Source organism: Salvia hispanica, chromosome 1, assembly GCF_023119035.1.
Source record: "Salvia hispanica cultivar TCC Black 2014 chromosome 1, UniMelb_Shisp_WGS_1.0, whole genome shotgun sequence".
Lineage (NCBI taxonomy): Eukaryota > Viridiplantae > Streptophyta > Magnoliopsida > Lamiales > Lamiaceae > Salvia > Salvia hispanica.
The window spans coordinates 37,677,109-37,696,087 of NC_062965.1; the positions used below are offsets into that span (position 1 = coordinate 37,677,109).

General features: G+C 31.5%; 2 protein-coding genes across 4 annotated transcripts; one reads left to right on the plus strand and one right to left on the minus strand.

The window, feature by feature from the left end:
• The first annotated feature begins 6,928 nt into the window (after window positions 1–6,928).
• LOC125215549 (uncharacterized protein C227.17c) lies at window positions 6,929–9,731 on the plus strand. 2 transcript variants are annotated; one of them, XM_048116995.1, is made up of 4 exons: window positions 6,929–7,034; window positions 7,738–7,850; window positions 8,181–8,299; window positions 9,291–9,731. In XM_048116995.1, exons 2-4 carry the CDS (start codon window positions 7,769–7,771, stop codon window positions 9,402–9,404), a joined length of 315 nt encoding a protein of 104 aa, XP_047972952.1. In that variant the 5' UTR covers window positions 6,929–7,034; window positions 7,738–7,768; the 3' UTR covers window positions 9,405–9,731. The 2 variants fall into 2 exon arrangements, with proteins under 2 accessions (XP_047972952.1, XP_047972960.1); XM_048117003.1 differs by having other exon boundaries at window positions 7,738–7,821.
• Window positions 9,732–12,108: 2,377 nt separating this feature from the next.
• On the minus strand, window positions 12,109–15,735 carry LOC125202072. Of its 2 annotated transcripts, none has more exons than XM_048100393.1 (5): window positions 15,551–15,735; window positions 15,381–15,473; window positions 15,220–15,302; window positions 14,508–14,710; window positions 12,109–12,458 (listed from the first exon to the last, which is right to left on the minus strand). In XM_048100393.1, exons 1-5 carry the CDS (start codon window positions 15,718–15,720, stop codon window positions 12,381–12,383), a joined length of 627 nt encoding a protein of 208 aa, XP_047956350.1. In that variant the 5' UTR covers window positions 15,721–15,735; the 3' UTR covers window positions 12,109–12,380. The 2 variants fall into 2 exon arrangements, with proteins under 2 accessions (XP_047956350.1, XP_047956348.1); XM_048100391.1 differs by having other exon boundaries at window positions 15,381–15,488.
• Between the last annotated feature and the right edge of the window lie 3,244 nt (window positions 15,736–18,979).

Below are 18,979 nucleotides of genomic sequence, written 5' to 3' on the forward strand. Positions count from 1 at the left end.
TAATTATGAGAAGTTGGAGTTTATTTAAGGAATTGAGTTGGAGCTTAATTAATTAATTATCGAATAAATTGCTAAGTTTCCAAGGATGGAAAATATTGAGTTGGAGCTCGAAAGTTGACAAATTAATTCCTGGATAATTTAATTAGATTTCCGAAGAAGGAAAGTAGTAAAGTGGGAGACGCGAAAGCCGACCGGCGTCGCGGGGCCTTTAGAAAGATCCAAAGAAAAGAAGGAATTTAAGAAAGGAATTTTCTAAGAATCCATATTAAATAAGTGGCCAAATATTTACTTTAGAGAAAATAGAATTTCTCCAAAGATAGTAAAGTGAATAATAAACTCTGCAGAGTAGTGAAGCCGAGGTAGGATTAAGAAAAATCCTATAAGCCGAGATGAGGATATAGGTGCTATCCAATAGGATGCATGCATTCTTTTTAGAGAAAAAAAATAGTTCAAGTATTAATTAGCGTGCTACGCTATTTATTTTCAAGGGATAGATTGCTCAAGGGCGAGTGAGGCCAAAGCGAGTATTTGAGTTGAGACATAAGCATATCAGGTGGGCTTTCTTTATCTAGCACACTAGTGTGGATATAAATCAAATACTTGCGAAATTATGAAAAATCATCTTTTCTCAAAATGGAGCTATGATTCTTTTCAAATTGTTGTCATGCCATAAATGTTTTGTTTTGATGAATGTCATGAAATGGAATGCCATGGATTATCATGGATTTTCATGGATTGTCATGGATTGTCATGGAATGGATCGTCATGGAATGTCATGGAATGATGGGTGACCATTGGAGCGGAACTTGACTGGAATGGAATGGAATGATGAATGAATGAATGATGAATTATGAATTATGAAAGAACCTAGTCTGCACTCGAACTTTTAGCTCACAAAAGAACTTAGTAAGCTCGGGCCTTTTAAGAAAACTCCCATGTGTTACTGTGATGGCTTGACAACTATATAATGTATGTTTTGTTTTCGGCACATGTCCACTGAGTACTCCTGTACTCAGCCCTGCATGTATTTATAAATGTCCAGGTTGAACGTCAAGAGGATGGAGTGACGATCCGAATCGATGTTATCAAGTTGATCTCCCAACGGTTCGTGTCTTCATACACGAAGTCGTTTAGCAAGGACTTATTCCGCTGTGCTTTTGTGCTTTTAGAATTATAGAACCTCACTATCAACTCTGATTTAGTTGGGGAGATGTCTATTCTGTTTTCAAGCCCATGTATTGAAATACTTAGCTTCTATTATATCAATTGACTTGGCCTTGAGAAATTCTCAAGTTCTAGCCCTTTTCTTTCCCCGCTTCTTTAATCCCTTTTAATAGTCACGGTTTACCCGCTTTCGCTATCCTTAGCAAAATGCGGTCGTGACAATTTCTTTCGATTCCAAATACAAAAGAAGATTCATTTGCTCCCACTGAACTTGTGATACACACAACCATCAATAGCATTCTTTCTGAATCCAAATGAAAGAATTACTTCATAAAATTTGTGGTACCATTGACGAGAGTCTTAATTGAGGTTGTTGAGAATGACTTTAAATGATATCATCCGCATGAGATTGAATGTTTACAACAATATCATCTTGAGGTTCGTAATATGCTTCTTCTTCAATTATAGTAATTGATACCTGATCATTGTTAGAAGCAATAGTAGGTGTTTATACAGACTCCTCCTCAAAAGTAATGTTCCTTAACACTTTCTTCCCCTCAAACTCAATATTGCGCAAATCAATTGGAGTTTTTCCTTTTGTGATGTGGTAAGTATTTGATTTGTGGCTATGTTGTTATTTTTAATATGTGTAAATGATAGTAACAGAAATATTGCACTTGAATTGTAACGCCACACTTTTTCGAACCCTAATTTTCGAGTCATAAAATTTTTGCAATTAAATGCTTTTAATGCTATGAAGTATGTGGATTAATTGATGAGTGAATTAATTGCATGATTTTCTTTGTGACCTAATTGCGATTTGGAGTTGAGATTGATTTGAATAATCAAATATGTTGAGTATATGACGTGACCGTTCAATAGTCAATGATGTGGAATATATGAGATGGCTGTTGAAAGGTCAATGTGTTGAGAATATGAGGTGAAATTAAAAATGGTGGATTTTGTGACGTGATTGTGTGAATATTTTGATGCGGGTTGAAATATATTGTGGCGAATTATTTTCCCAAGGGATAAGTGAGACTAAATAGAATTTTCATAAATATCCTACACATTTTATTGGAATTTTCGACCCCTATTATTATTGGAGAAGAAATCCTATTTTTCTTGGATTTAATTAATAGCTTGGGATATTTATCTAAATTAAATCCAAAGTCCAAATATTCTCTAATTCCTCCATGGAATTTTCGACCCCTATGCTTACATCATGGAGATTTCGAAAATCTCCTATTTATGAGAGAATGAATTATTTTATTATATTATTTGATTCCTTATTTATTCTCTTCCATGTATAAAAATAAATATTCTCGCATATCTTACCATATCTAAGGAGATCTTGCCGTATCCTATTTAAATTAGGAATTTAATTAAATTCCTTGTAAAAGGAGCTAAAAATCGCCTTTCCCCTATTTATTTGGGAGGATTTATTATTTTTATTCTGCTCCGTGATATTTTATTCTACTCCGTAAAATACCAAATAAAATCATAGGCTAATTAAATAGCCTGGATTTCGAAATTTCCTCCTTATTTCTCCCCAAAGATCACGCCAACTTTCACCACCAAATCTTCTCAAATCTTTAATTTATTTAATTAAAGATATTATATCTTGCACTCTATAAATACATGAGAAACCCTAAACCTAAAACCAAAATACACGCCCCCCTCTCTCTTGAAAATCACGCCCCACTCCCCCACTCTCTCTCAATTTTTCTTCTATTTTTCTCCAAGAGTTCTTCATCTTTTGAGAAGAATTCAAGTTGAAGCCTCAAGAATTATTGAAGAATCAAGATTCTACTTTGTTTCTACCGATCGTTTTTATCAAGAAGAGGTATTTTGATTTATCTTTTCTCATCTAACCGATTAATCGGTATTCTTGAACCCTCATGCATATAGATCGAGTGAAAAGGGGAAACCAATTGATGAATGGGATGCATGTGTGTGTGTGAGGATCGTGCGTGCGTGTGTGCGCATGTGATGTGTGTTGTAAAACACTCATGCGTGACATGTTTTGATGATAGATCTGGAGTCGTAGTGCGAATAAAGAGTGATATGATAATCATGTCTTGATTTTGAATGGTGATATTAAAACGAATTGATGGGAAAAGGAAAACGTTGGGGACATGCATGATTTTTGAATCAATGGTTGAGACTGATTTGTGATACACATAATTTAAAGGTAATAACTCGCGCTCACAGCGTGATAGAAAAGAGAAGAGAATACTTGCGATCTAAGCCGTCGAGGTGGGCTTTTTTTTTAAAATAAGGAAATCGTCCTAAATCTTTATTGATGAGAATGAAATCTGTGTTATCATGTCGTGATTTTTTTTGTCGTGCCTATCCCTTGTGGCTATGCCACTATTGATTAATCGAATTCGGATCCTTGTAGAGCCGCAAACTCTACTTGGATTAGTGTACACCAATGTTAGACCGTGTGCTGGCGTACGGGTTGGCCGGTCTAGTGACCTGGAATGCGGCCGCATTCCTTGTCATGTAGAATGAGGATATGGTAAACGTCGATGAGAAAAATGGTTGCGCGACCGTGATTTTGAATAAAAGGAATATTTTGGTGCCTCGGGCATTTCTAAAGATAAAACCCCGATGGACACTTGAAAATGGCATGATAATTAATATTTTGATAAAACTGTTTTCGGCACGAGTCCACTGAGTATGTTTATAGTACTCAGCCCTGCATGTGTTTTCCCTATGTGCAGGTTGAGCGGCGACGAGCGGTTGGCGGTGTTGAGCAAATTAATTGAATAATGTGGTCATTTGAAATCCCGAGTGTAGTTTTTTCATACACAACTTCACTCTTCTCTTAGATGCTTCCGCTGAAATATGAACTTTTTTTCATTTGATTGGGTTTGAAACTATTTGACCTTTGTTTAGAACCTTGAGACATGATACGGTTTGGATTATCTTAAAACCTTGTCGTTTTGAATATTAATTGTGATAGCCCTTTTATCATTGAATTTCATTGCTAATGCATTATTCGTCTCTTACTTAACTGTTCATTAAATATTTTGGTCAAACCCCCTTTTTTATGAAACTCTAACCTACGTTATTTGTTGCATTTAAGCCCTCTTTAGATCGCGATCGCCGCATTTATGATACCCTAGAAGTGCGGTCGTTACATGAATAATCATAACAATCTCGCCGCCAAACACAATAAAAATTAACCGCATGATTTTAATCATAAAATCGAAAAACCTAATTCTCCTTTTCCGAATTCTCAGAGAATCATCAATAGAGTGACTCTGATACCACTTGTTGGAATAATTGAATGAACAATTATATAAAGCTCTCTATGATGATTAACCGAGAATGACAGAGAAGGAGCATAAACTGTAGAGCGGAAGCGTACCTTGATCCATAACGAATTGAAACGGTGGAATTGCTGGAATTGCTTTGCAGCGGCTATGGATCTTCCAAACGATCAGAGACGTTCTTCGCAATAGTCTGCCGAGAGAATACAGAGATATTGAATGTTCTTCTGACGTCTGGGGACCATAACCCTATCTTATATTTATATAAATATAAGATCCTTTATTTTCTATTCGGTCCCTCATCAAATAGAAAATCATTTTATGGTATCTACACTTATTTCCATAACAATTAAATACACTTTAGCCCAAACCTTAATCTTTATTAAATCACTTTAATTGGGCAACTGAAAGATAGCCATACACATTAAATTAGTCATGTGGAAGCCCAAATTTCTAACACATATATGAATAATGAATTATTTTTATTTTAGCTTCCTTAAAATTGAACATTTTTTAGGAAATTAATTTCTCTTTAATGAGATGAACTTAATCTCTACTAACAATACTTTAATATTTTCAATTTTTATCACTCTTACTTTACTAATTGTGCATAACATTTGTCATATAATAGATTATAATTTTAAAGGAGGGATAGAGTACCATTTTACTAACTTTTTAAAAGTTTGCATATATTAATTGAAAACTAAACATGTGAATTATATGAGGCTTTAGTTAATTTCGATAAAACCCTATTAAATTACGAACTATTCGATTTAGAATAATTTGGATTGTGACTTTTTTGAGCTACAAATTCTCAATTATAACCATATTAAATTATGGAATTATTTGGATGAATCTATTAGTTCTATATCAAATTGACATTCATAATGTCATTTTTATTTTCTTCGAACTCAAAATACGTGAAAATATTTTGTTTACATTGAGTCAATATACATATATATGTCGTATAAATATCATTTACTTACTCCATTTCACTCAAAACAATAATTCAAAAAAATTCATTTTGGTCCGTTCCCCAAATTAGTTCATTTTAATTTTTAATAAATTTTTATTTCAGATGGGGTAGATATTTTATACTAACAATACTACTTAAATTATCTTTTCTTTATATAGATCTCACATTTTATCAATTTTGCCTTAAATTTGTGTTATTTCAAAAGTTTCTATCAGTAAGAATGGATGTAATATGAATTAAGGATAAAACAAAATACATGTAGTTCTTATACGGGTACATTTTGTTACAAATTTTTGGTTCATTAGGTCCTTGTACCAATACATTTTATATTGGATTCTTGTTATAATATTTTTTATTTCATTAGGTATTTATACCAACGCATTTTAATTTAAGAGGTTTTTATACTTTTATTTTAATTTGGTTGGATTTTTATTTAACAGACTTCAAAATTTAAGTAATTTTTATTGCGTCTATTAAATATATATATTTTTCTCATTTTTCATTCTTATTATGGAAGTAATTCAATTGTAATATTGATCCCAAAATTACTGGGGAAAATGAAAAGTTTATCGATATTGCATATTATCAACTTATAAATTTATCATTTTCCAATGATTCTTGACTCAATATTACAACTGAATTAATTTCAAATAAATAAGAGAAAAAAAAATTTAATTAACGCAATAAAAGTTAATTACATTATGAAGTACATTATAACTGAATTAATTAACGCAATAAAAGTTAATCAAGCAACGTCTTAATTCAAAATGCATTATTATAAAATCTAATGAAATAAAAAATTGTAAAAAAATCTAATAAAATAAAATTATTAAAATAAAGATCTAATGATTTTTTTAGAATGACTGAATGAAATAAATTTTATTAATACAAAATCACTTGTTTTAGCATTAAGAAGTGATAAAAAAAAAGTTGCAAATAGTATTCTTTTTACTGAAAATTACAAAACAATACTAGTAATCCATAAACTTAATCATAAAAAACTTATCATAGAACATATCTATGAAAGCCAAATCCCCCCAGAGGCCATCTTCAACCACTTACAATAAATTCAAACTCATTCTTTCAGTTCTGTCTTCCAACCACTCAACCTTAAAAAATATTCCATGTTCATATACGTCTTTTTATTTTTCAATCTTACCTACATATTTATTTAAATTAGCATTAACCCCATTGTATAAATTAAATATCATATTTTTTAATTTATTTTCTTATAGTATTAAATTTAAATATAATATCACAAATTATAGAAAATAAATAATTAATACTAATAATTTATATAAATAAAATGAATGTTAATTGACTTCTCAACTAAATAATAGATGAAAGAATAATTAAACTTAAACTAAATACTACAAATACTTAAGCTTGAATAAATACTTAAAACAAATTCTAATTACACAAACTCAAAATTCTAAATTCGTAACATAGTTAATTAGTACTTACTAAACTTAACAATTAAATATCTTAATCATTTACTAATTATTTAGTTGATATAAAGCCTCCATCGTCTTCTTCATACGAACAGAACCCGTCGTCTCTCTATCTACGCTCCTTGTTTCCGCCATTTCCTCTTCATCAGGCCACAGCCACAGGTACGTTTCTTCCCCCAATAAATATATAAATGAGAAGGGGTGTTTTGCAATTTTTCACAAATTATGCAATAGCTACTCCATATTTGGGTAGCTACTGTTCAAAAAACGCAAAAATGGGGGATTTGAGATGCGTTTTGGTGTATGATTCTCCCTAATTCCTCAATCTTCCTTTCTTCCTCAATCTTTTACACGTCCGTGAGCTTGTTCATAAGGTCAATTTCCCTTCTCCGATGTTGCATTTTCTTCTTCCGATACCAGTCTACTCTTAGTCGTTTCTTTGATTTTTGTAGTTTGCGAGTTTGCTTATTCCAATTTTTGGATCTAAACATTGGAAATTAATGATTTGGTGAGCTATTGAAATTCGATGTCAGATTGTCTGATCTATTCATTGACTAATTAATCAGATATTAATTCTTAATATTTGAGAGATATAACAACAGATATTGTGATGCCGCCTTATTTGATTCTTATGTTGCCAACTTGACCTTTGCAGCTTACAAATCTTTACTTGTCACATAAAACTATTATTTTTCGTACTAGAAAAGTTGAAATATTTTATCCGACTGTTTTCAAGTTTGAATTTGTTTTTCCATCCTTGATATGCATTTGTAATGGTTTTTTGTGGTTATCATTTACTACTATATGACTATGGTAGATAATATAAGAGAAATAGATATGTTCAGTAATGCTCATCATTTTCCAGGCGTTGGCCTTAGCCATTAGTTTTCGGGACAATGAGCTCTGAAAATGAAGACGCTGCTCCGAGGAGGCGATTATCGTGCACCAAGTATTTTGATGCGCTCTACTTTTGCTATTGTATGATGGAATCTTCCATTCATTACTTCTTTTTGTAATTATAGAATTTAGGTTTGTTTCGTTTCTGTTTCTTTTGCATATGCTTGGTTTTTTTGTGAGTTGCAGCTTTGGCTGAGGAATATGATTGAAAACGTAGTGAGATTGTTGTATCTTGGGGTGGATTATCGGCAAATTTATTTTATCTAGAGTTATTGGATCTAGGATTTATCTTGATTCGGGCTAGTTTTAGGTTCTATGAGAATGAGCACACCAAAAGTTTGATATTAGCTTGCTTTTTGAATAATGAATAAATTCAAGGACTCCGATTGATCAATTTCAGTTTTATGGCAGCCCCTTTTCATCAGATGCAACAATACTACCGCGTTGGTGAACTTGACAATTGTTTCGGAAAATGGAGTGCTCTCTATGATTGCTTATGTCTCAAGACCAAAAAAGCTTCTGAAGTTGAGGTGTGTCTGTAACAATTGCTTACTTACTTTGCTTTCATGTTCGGTATTAAGTGTTTTATCAGTCTCATGTTTCAGGTTTAGGATGCATGCTATGTTATGAGTTGGTGTATGAATTTTGTGTCATTCTAGCCTTGATTTCATTATTGTGAATTGTGAATATGACATGTATGTCAGAGTGGTTAATTTTTAACTCTTACAAAGGTTATATCATTTGGTGTAATTTACGGAAGTAGCATGGATTAGGCAACTGTTCATGTAAATGTAAAATGTTATATTTATTTTAATTATGTCAAATGAACCATAAATACCATTCGTCATTGTTTTCTGCTTTATCACCTTCATTACCTCATTGAACACTGAGCCATGAGGCATTCTTAGAAGCTTAGGCATCATGAAGGAAAGAAGAATGGAAAGGGAGTGAAGGATGCTAATTGTGAAGAGTTTTCTATGGCATACATAAACTAATAAAAACTTGTGCTTTTCTCTGGATGTATGTCCCTTCTATAATCAGCTAACATCCAATAGTATAAAAATCGAAATAAGTTGGCAGCATGTGGTAGTATGATGCAGTTAAATCTCATTTTTGACTTGGGGGATGTTGGTTGGATTCAAACCTGCTCCTAGTAAGGGGACTGCGTATGCAATTTGACGTGGCTGCAATAATTGATTCGAGCATCACATGGATCTTTTAAGATATTGTAATAGTCCGTTTAGATTTCATGATCTTGTCCCCTACTCATACAATAATAACTTACTCTTGCATCTTATAGGCAAAATTTTCATGTTGGTCAATCTACACTTAATCGTCTCGTCTCTAACACTTTAAACACCCTAGTTAAATGGCATATCTGCTATAATGACCAATCTCACATGAGATTAAGGGAATGTTAGCTCACATTTTCCTTTATACTTGAGCCATCATAGTCTACTTTTTCTCACTTTCAGAGATTTTTTTAACTAACAGAAATTAGTATTCTTTATCTTGTTGCAGAGTATATTAGAAGCTCGCGAGAAAGCCCAGACTCATATATGGACCTTTCGGACCCGAAAAGAAGCGGAACACTTTTGGAATCAGCACTACGGACATCTGTATGACGACAAGTAGAAGTTTCTGCTCGTTCAGAATCTTGCATCTTTAATTCTTATGCCAATGGTATTATCGATTAAGTGTTCGAAAGAAAACCTGATCCTGTTCTCATCAGGTTAGAGAGTAGGACGAGTTACTGATTTTTCACATGGCTGGAGTCTTGTTGAAAAGAGGGTTATGTCATTTTAACATGTGCACCTCCATGGTTTTTTTTATATAAAGAGGATCAACAATGGTTCATCTTATCTATGTGATGACTTGAATCCTCGATTTATTAGTTGGAGATGAAGCATTTTACCAACTGAGCTTCACCTTGTTGTTATGTGTACCTCCATGTTTTGTCTAGCCTTACCTTGTACTCCCTCTGTCCCACTACAAGTGAGACATTTCTTATGGTTAAAGTGGAAAGAAAGTAAAGTAAGAGAGAATAATATAGAAGAGAGTCGTATATGCTACCTCTATCCCCCAAATTTTGACACACTTTGACCCGACACGGGTTTTAAGAAATGTAATGGAAAGTGAATTGAAAAAGTTGGTGGGATGTGGGTGCTACTTTTAAAGTATTACTTCTTCCGTCCCGGTTAAGATGACACATTGCTTAGTTGGCACGGGATTTTAGGAGTTATTGGTTAAAGTGTTTAATTGGAGAGAGAGAAGGTGAGTGTAAGTATTAAAGTAGAGAGATAAAGAAAGATGAATATTTTAATAGGAGTGAGAAAAAGTGGTTGAGTGTATTAATTGGAGAGAGAAAGTTACCAAAAAAGGAAATATGTCATCTTAGTTGGGACAAACTAAAAAGGAAAACGTGTCATCTTAAGCGGGACGGAGGGAGTAGTTTTATAATAAAATGTGAGTAGGAATGAGTTATTGGAATATGAGGTCCACTACTAAAAATGGTAAAAAGTGAAGTGTGTCAAATTTTCATGGATGGACCGAAATAGTAAACTGTATCAAAATTTGGGGGACGGAGGTAGTATATTACTCCCTCCGTCCCAGTTTTATAGTCACATTTTGCCATAAAAGTTCGTCCCACATTTATAGTCACATTTAGAATTTTCCATAATTGAACATAAAATTTTACCCCATTATTCACTACAATTACACCCAAATGCCATTATCAACACAAAAATAAACCAAAACAAAAATAAAAAAACCAAAAATTTAAAAAGGAACTCACTTTCAACGAACTCACTTCATTTATTACACACTCCACCATCTCACCCCTCTATCTCACTTCATTAATTACACACTCCACCAATTCCTTAAAACTCGTGTCATAACTAAATGTGACTATAAATCTGGGACGGAAGGAGTACTATATAAATAAAGGGTCTTACATTTATATAAATATAAGATAGGGTTATGGTCCCCAGACGTCAGAAGAACATTCGATATCTCTGTATTCTCTCGGCAAACTATTGCGAAGAATGTCTCTGATCGTTTGGAAGATCCATAGCTGTTGCAAAGCAATTCCAGCAATTCCACCGTTTCAATTCGTTATGAGTCAAGGTACGCTTCCGCTCTACAGTTTATGCTCTTTCTCTGTCATTCTCAGCTAATCATCATAGAGAACTTTATAATTGTTCATTCAATTATTCCAACAATATGTAATGGACATTGGGAGTTTATTTTTCAAATATTGTAAAAATATATTTTGAAATCATACTAAAGTTACTTAATTGTTTTATTAGTTAGACTAAAATCTAAATTTGATCCCTTATATTTTCTTAAAACTTTTTGGTCTTATGTACCAAATATGTGACCTTTTGGTCCAAACTTATCAGCGATGGGAGCATGAAAAGACTACCACCTTCCATTACATTTTCTTGGCAAATTTGACAAAGGAATTTAATTTACGAAATTATGAGTTAGGTATTCACAAACAATCTGAAAATTAAAAATGTGTTAATAGAAAACAGAATATATATTTTTATTCCACATAATAATCGACAAACATACCCATAATAAAATCATCAATAACGAGTCTCGTCCAATTTTGAAAGTTCTATCAAATAGTGGTCTATAATACTTTCTCCGTTCCATTTTAAGAGTTTTGGTTATCCGTATTAGTCCCTTTCATTAGGAGTGCCAATTAGAATCTTTCGTAAATGGTAATAGGCCTCATATTCCACTAATTTCATTCTACTCACATTATATTATGAAACTAATATATAAAAATAGGGTCCACATTCCATTACTTTTTTTTTTCCACTAATTTTTCTTTATTTCTCAAAATTATGTTGAACTCAATTGAGACTCCTAAAGTGGGCGGAGGAAGTAATATTTTCACATTTGCAAATAGATGCATTTCTTATTGGAGAAAATGCCAAAACTGGTCCTGAACATATGCTCATTTTATGATTTTGGTCATATATTTTATCTTTTGAACTTTTGTCACTCGGATCACAATTAGTCCTACACTAACAATTCCGTCAATTTTTAAACGGTTTTAATCCGATTTTGACCGATTTTGATGGTTTTAACAGTTCCATTCAGATTAAAATCATTTAAAAATTGTCAAAATCGGGTTAAATCTGTTTAAAAATTGACAGAATTGTTTGTGTAGGACCAATTATAATCCGAATTGAAATATTCAGAATGCAAAATTTCAAAAGATAAATATATAGAACCAAAATCATAAAATGGACATATATTCATAACCAGTTTTACTCTTCTTGTTTTAAAGGAGTGTTATCATACTTGCTCCCCACATACTTTTAGATTTATGAGAACAATATAATGAGTATAACAATCATATCTGATGTTCGATACAACATTGCAGTTTACATTACATAGGACATTGAAACTCACATATTCATGTAGTAAAAATAAATTAAAGAGGAAATACTTTGTAACTGGAAACTTATTTAAGAAAAAAAAGATATTTATTATTTTCTTAAATATTTTATAGCAAAAATAAGAATGAAAAGATTGAGAAAAATACTGCCATCATCTAATTGCCATGAATGAGCTATTTTTGAATTGGTTTACGGTTTACACCTTTTTGTCGTCGTCTTGATTTTTACCACCTTTCATAAGAACCCCCTCTATCTCCTCTTCCACATCCTTTACCTGCACAAAAAACGAATACCATTGCTTAAATTTTTTTGTGAGTATTTGACTATTATAATGTAATTTTATTTTCTAAAAAAATAGTTACTCCATATTTTTCATTCGACTAATGTAATGTAATTTTTTTGTCTTATGAAAAAAATAGTTACACCATTTCATTTTGATCCGTAAACTAAATTAGTCCAATTTTCATTTATGAAAACATTCTCATTATTTCTCTCTCTCTTTTATACTCCTATGTATCTTCTACGATATCTCTTATTTTTATTCTTTCTCGCTTCCTTAATCAATTGCATGATAAAATTTGTGATATCCATCGATATGACTATCTTTTGCGGACAGATGTTATTACGGAAATGAGTTTTGATTGCTAATAAGCTAGTTTTCTAAGATGAGTATCCTATTTGATGATGGTATGTAACATATATGTATTTTTTAGAGCTAAAACAAGTGCATTTGATTAGAGTCAACTCAGAGTGGTGGTTGGACAAAGAACACGTTGTGACCAACATGGCGTGGCCAGCAAGAACTCAAAGGTGGTCAGATAAGGAACCAACCGTGACCATCAAGGACGTTGACCCTTGAGGGAGACGGTCGATTGTCACGGACTCATCCCACATTGGTTGTGAGAGCAATTGGTATGGTGTTTATAGATTATATGGACTTTATCTCCTAATAAGCTACAATACTAATTTCTTAGGATGGATTCTCTTGTTTAGTTTATAACAGTGTTTTTGTTTAGTTTGTAACACTGTAACAAATGTAGTAAGAGGCTGTTCGATTTGTAAGATTATATCTTGAGATTCAATATGTATTCTATTTATAGTTCATGGGATTGAATTTCATAATTTAATCCTAGATGAATAATCATGTAATAATTAGTTATAACTATCTCACTCAATTAAAATAATTTTACAATTTAATACTAAGAGCATCCACATCGATATGAAAAAAGTTGTCCGTCTGTCCTTGCCAGCGGCAAGGACGAGCTCGTCCGCCAATGCAGCTTGTCCGTCCTTGCCAGCGGCAGGGCGGTGCTCTTAAATAAGAGCACGTCCGTGCCGCTGAGCAGACTGACGTGGCGGCACGCGATTGGCCAATGGCAATTTCGTTTTTTTTAATTTTTTTTTTAAAATTCGATTTTAATTTAAAAAAATCATTTTTAAATAAAAAAAATTATTTTCACACTTCTCAATAAATTATATCCGTTTTCTGCACACTTTTTATTTATTTTTCAATTTTTTCCCCAAAATATTCACATTTTAATTATGTAGTTTTATTTTTTACGATTTTAATTATGTAATTTTTATTTTTTAGGATTTAATTATGTAATTTTTATATTTTAATGTATTTTTATATTGTAGAAATATTTTTAGTAATTGGAGTATTTAAATTGAATAATAGAATAGTGGGATCCTTGAGCTTGTCCTTGCGAAAGAGCACGGATGTGGGTGTTGTGCTCTTGCCTAAGGACAAAGAGTAAAAGTGGGTCCGGATCCACCTCCGTGCTCTTATTTAAGAGCACGGATGAGGATGCTCTAAATGGATTATCATAGGATAATTAGTCGTGCAACTGAATTGACACCAAAATATATTATTATATCATATATAGGGCTCATAGTTTTCAATAATGCATATAAGTTCTTACTACAACTATAGCATTGTGATCAATGTTTATATATTTCTTTAAACATAGTATCACAAGCCATGTGCGGATACATGGGCCATGTGAAGTTTCGATACTTCTGTGTATTAATGATCAATCAAATTAATGTAGACCTAACTAAAATCATCAGCATGTGGTACTCGTGGATCTCATGATTGACATACTGCAAAATTCATTATGGGAATTTAAACATTACAGCTATTTAATGGAGGAGTAGTAGTATTTAATTATTATGGCAAATTGGCAAGTCTCCTCTTACAAACACATTATTTAGTTTCACATAGTTGAAATTGCATCGGAAATTTTTGTAAACTTTATTCGCGGCACATGCATTAATTTTAACAAAATAAATAAATAAATAAATCATGGTCAAATTAAGTTACCTTGTGAATAATGTCTTCAGCTCTCTTGGCTTCCTTAACAGCAACTTTAGCAAGATTTTCAAATGAATCGAGTGCCTTTTTGATCTTGGAATCTCCGGGGAGCTTCTCCTCTACCTCCTCCACAATCTTCTCCGCCTCCTCGGCCATCTCCTCCACCATCTCCGTCACGTGTTCCACCGTTTCTAAAGCTTGATCGATTTTACCTATGAAAAATTAATTCATACTTAATTAATCACTATGAACATTAACCATACATACTTAGATCGATCATATATTGTAAAATAAATCACGAAAAATAGTTAGATTTTAATTTGTCCAACACTTTCCAAAACTGAAATGTAAATCACTAGGTTTCACAATTTCACAATTATCCCATACGTCGTTCTTTCTGATGAAACACGTGATGATGTGGCAACAAGATTTCACAATTATCCCACCATCATTTCTAGGTAAACCATACGATGTCGTTATCTACCGTCCCCAAATCTGGTTTCCACATCATTGCGGGTTTCATTGAAAAACACTGTATGGGATAATTGTAAAATTTCGAAACATAGTACTTTATCATTTCAATTTTAAAAAGTCTAAGACAAACCAAAATTTGACTATTCTTTGCAATTTATTTGGCAATTCACCAGATTTTATACAAAAACCTTTTAGCCCTATCAGAAGCAATTTATTTGGCAATTCACCATAGATTTTATACAAAAACCTTTAAGCCCTATCAGAAGCCCTCCCTTGTGACCAGCTGCAGGCAGGATCACGGTTAGTAGAACTCCCCATAACCATTTTTTCCTACATTAATTTCAACAAAATTAATAATTGTTTTTCTAGAAAATAATTTCTTAATTAAAGGCATAAACAAAATATTACCACGGGGAGGAGGAGGAAGGGCTCGGTGAAGAAGAAGAAGACGACGAAGATGAAGAAGCCTGGGGTCGAAGGCTGCCCGAGATAGGTACAATTCTGTGCGTAGAGTGACTATAAATTTAATTTTAGAGTAATTCAAATTAGTGCAGGAGAACTTTGAAATAAAAACATACCTTAAACTTTGGTATTTGGTGTTGAAGTTTATGGAAAGTGGAGGTAATTCATCACTCTTTTTCAAAAGTTTGATGGGTGGGAAATTGTTGATTCTGAGGCAAGTTGTTCCATTGTTGAAGTAGCTACAACAGTCTCTTGATCCAGAATTTGTGATTGTATTAATGGACATGATTATGATATTTCTGTAAATGGCGCATCAATGTTAAGCAATGCAGCCTATATATATATAATATAGGTCTATATATATGCGCGCGTGTGATTTGTCCACAGTATGCAATCATGGGACATATATGAGCTGGAATTTCACAAATTACAACCTACTGTTTAGTTTTTTATTTATAGCAATTTATACTGTTTAGATACATGCTTTGATTTGGATTTTCCCACAATTTTGTGAATTTAATTCTTAAATACACAGACTTAGCATAATTTTTTATTATGCATTTTTATCACTTTGTGATGAAATTGAAATTGACTTGATAGCTGGAATTTGTGTTTGAGGTGCGAACTAGGGGCTATATGTAGGTTGGATCAGGTCAACCTCATAACGACTCAATCCAATATAATACTAATGTCTAACACAATTCGACCGGTTAAGAAATTTTCAATTGAAACACAAATTTGATCCGTTGTCTTCAAATCCAAACATGACCCACATGCAACATAAACTTGTTAAATGAAATTTGGAGAAAATTAGAAATAAATGAATCATCTGTACTTAATTAAGGATAAGATATGAAATATATTTGAAAAATTCACATTGGAAAAAAGTTAGACTATCGTCAAAACGGAAGCGAGCACCTAATACATACATTGTAACTACACTATAAAGCGGACAAACAAATCTCTTTTTTTGAAAAGAAAAGTTATATTCGGCATAACACTTCTATTGCATTGACGCTCTAATTTTTTCCCTTATTTTCCATCATTTTCTCTTTCTACTATTTTTAATCTAAATAGTTATGTTAACCTTTACAAATAAAAAAAATGTAATAAAGTCAACTTTTTATTTATCCAAAAATTTATATAGAAGGGTCAAATATTTTCTTATTTATATTAAACAATTTAAATTTTAATGTTATCAAAAGATGTCGTTTCATAATGCACAATATATTCGATTTAAATTTTTTTGCCATATTTATATTTATAACAAATATTATAAACCACAATATATTTGATAATTAAAAATTCACAATTATTTTTATCGAAATCATAATAAAATTTATATTACTATTTTAAATTGAGAAAATAGCTATTTAAATTATGATATTAGGTTAAATTTTGGTTAATCACATTTGTATGTACATTGATATCTTGATATTCAAAACAAAATTGTTTCAATGAAATAAGAAAAAAAATGTTACCTTTTTATATTTTATGGAATAATTAAAAATTTGACCTTCTCATATAAAAATTTTAAGATACGTAAAAGTTGACCAGGTTAGATTTTTTAAATAAAAGTTAAGACGGTTATTTATATAAAAAATTAAAGAGGGATAAAATACAAGAGAGATTACTATGAAAATAGCTTCTCTCTTCCTATGGACTTATTTACTTTATAGTGATATATTAGGAAATGCAGTATACTGGTGATCCCTCCGATTTTCAACTTATTAGCCTTTTTTATTTATTTATTTATTTATAATTAAGCAATAATTCAAGACATTTTAGCTTTATTGACTATTTTGATACATATAATTATAAAATAACAATTCATATTATATTTTTTTATATTTGGATGTTCAAATCATACCAGTGCTATAGTTATTATTTGATAAAATGCAATTATAATTTTTGGTAAGTTCTCACCAGTTTCACAAAACTTGAAAACATGTACTCTCTCTGTCCCATAACAAAATATGCAATTTTAAGGTTGGTATGAATTTATAATGTGTAACTGGTAAATTAAGAGAGGAGTAAAAGTTGTTAAAATTTAGTAGATATGATGGGATCTATAAATAATTATAAAGTAAAAAAGGAGGAGGAAAAAGTTGTCATAAATAAGTATGGACTATTTATATAGGATGGATAAAAAAAGAAATATGACATATTTATGTGGGATGGAGGGAGTAAAAAACTACAAAGTTTTATATTTAATATAAAACGAAGTCTTTTTTTATGACACTCAAAGCTGCATTTTTCAATAAATAAATATTTATCTTTTCTTTTCTTTCTTTTAGTTGTCCATTTATTTAATTTAATTTAACAATACTCATTTTTTCCCTTAAAAATATAGACATATTATACCCACCATTAAAAACTAATAATAATATTTCTACATAGGGCTGTTAAAATGGATATCGGGAATTGGATACCCGATATCTAAACCCGAAATATCGGGTAACTGGATACCCAATACCTGATTTTTCGGGTCTCGGGATCGGGTTCGGGTATAGGATTTTTGGATTATTGGGTATCGTGTACCGATATCCGATCGGGTATACCCAAATTATCCGATTTTTTTAATTTCTTTTAAATTTAATAAATTATGTATCTATTTTATTATTTAAAAATCAAATGTACTCCCAAAATCCTTCACTCTTAAGTCACATTTAGGGTTAAGGTATGAATTGTGATGTTTATTATGGATGATAATATGAATATTTTATTTCTATTAATTTGTAGTAGTTTTTTTTATCTTAAACTCGAACTACTTCATGTTTGTATCAAATTCAAACTACAAGTTTGTATTTCTGACTTGTAGTTAATTTTCTTAAAAAAATAATTAAAAAATATTATAAAAAAATCTACAATCAGAACTAGATACCCGATTTTTCGAGACTGGATACCCGAGTCGGGTACCCGAAATTTTCGAATCGGGTATCTGCGGGTACCCAATTTGACATGCCTATTTCTACCACTAACACTATTTTAACTACTCTATTCATCATCTCTATTATTTTACCAATTGTGCATTAATTCTCGTGCCGCTCCAAATATCTCCATTTTTCAGCGTCACAGAAGACATCATTTTGTACGTATATAAATAAAACGATTAAGAAAAACTTAAATTCATAGTTTAATATTCCGTTTTCTAACCTTATTCTAAGAATTTGATTAAACTGGATAATTTAAATAATTACTAATAATAGGGCGGAAGATCCGATCAAATCATTTAAAACAAGACTTTTCCTCATATTCCATATTTTATCTGATATAAAAAAAGATCATGTGGTCTTTAGATTAATACTCATGTATGACTAATGAGTTTGTCATAAGATTAGATGAAGAAATTTATAAGTCTTGCACATGTTAGAATATTTGATTAGTGGTTGCCTAGTATCTCAAGTTGCCTAATTTCTCTATACTAATATTTTTCACATACGATGTTACGCCAGATATATCATTGGCTGACAATTTTATAAGTGACAATTTTGTAAGTGTAAGTCATTTTCATAATTATTTTTGAGGGCAAATATTTAATATAA

Coding starts and splice junctions, on each gene's coding strand:
- LOC125215549 (XM_048116995.1), top strand. CDS start 7,769: ATGAGCTCTGAAAATGAAGACGCTGCTCCGAGGAGGCGATTATCGTGC. Junction 7,851..8,180: donor TGCGCTCTACTTTTGCTATT/GTATGATGGAAT, acceptor GTTTTATGGCAG/CCCCTTTTCATCAGATGCAA. Junction 8,300..9,290: donor AAAAAGCTTCTGAAGTTGAG/GTGTGTCTGTAA, acceptor ATCTTGTTGCAG/AGTATATTAGAAGCTCGCGA.
- LOC125202072 (XM_048100391.1), bottom strand. CDS start 15,720: ATGTCCATTAATACAATCACAAATTCTGGATCAAGAGACTGTTGTAGC. Junction 15,489..15,550: donor ACCAAATACCAAAGTTTAAG/GTATGTTTTTAT, acceptor TTAAATTTATAG/TCACTCTACGCACAGAATTG. Junction 14,711..15,219: donor GCTTCTGATAGGGCTTAAAG/GTTTTTGTATAA, acceptor AATTTTTCATAG/GTAAAATCGATCAAGCTTTA.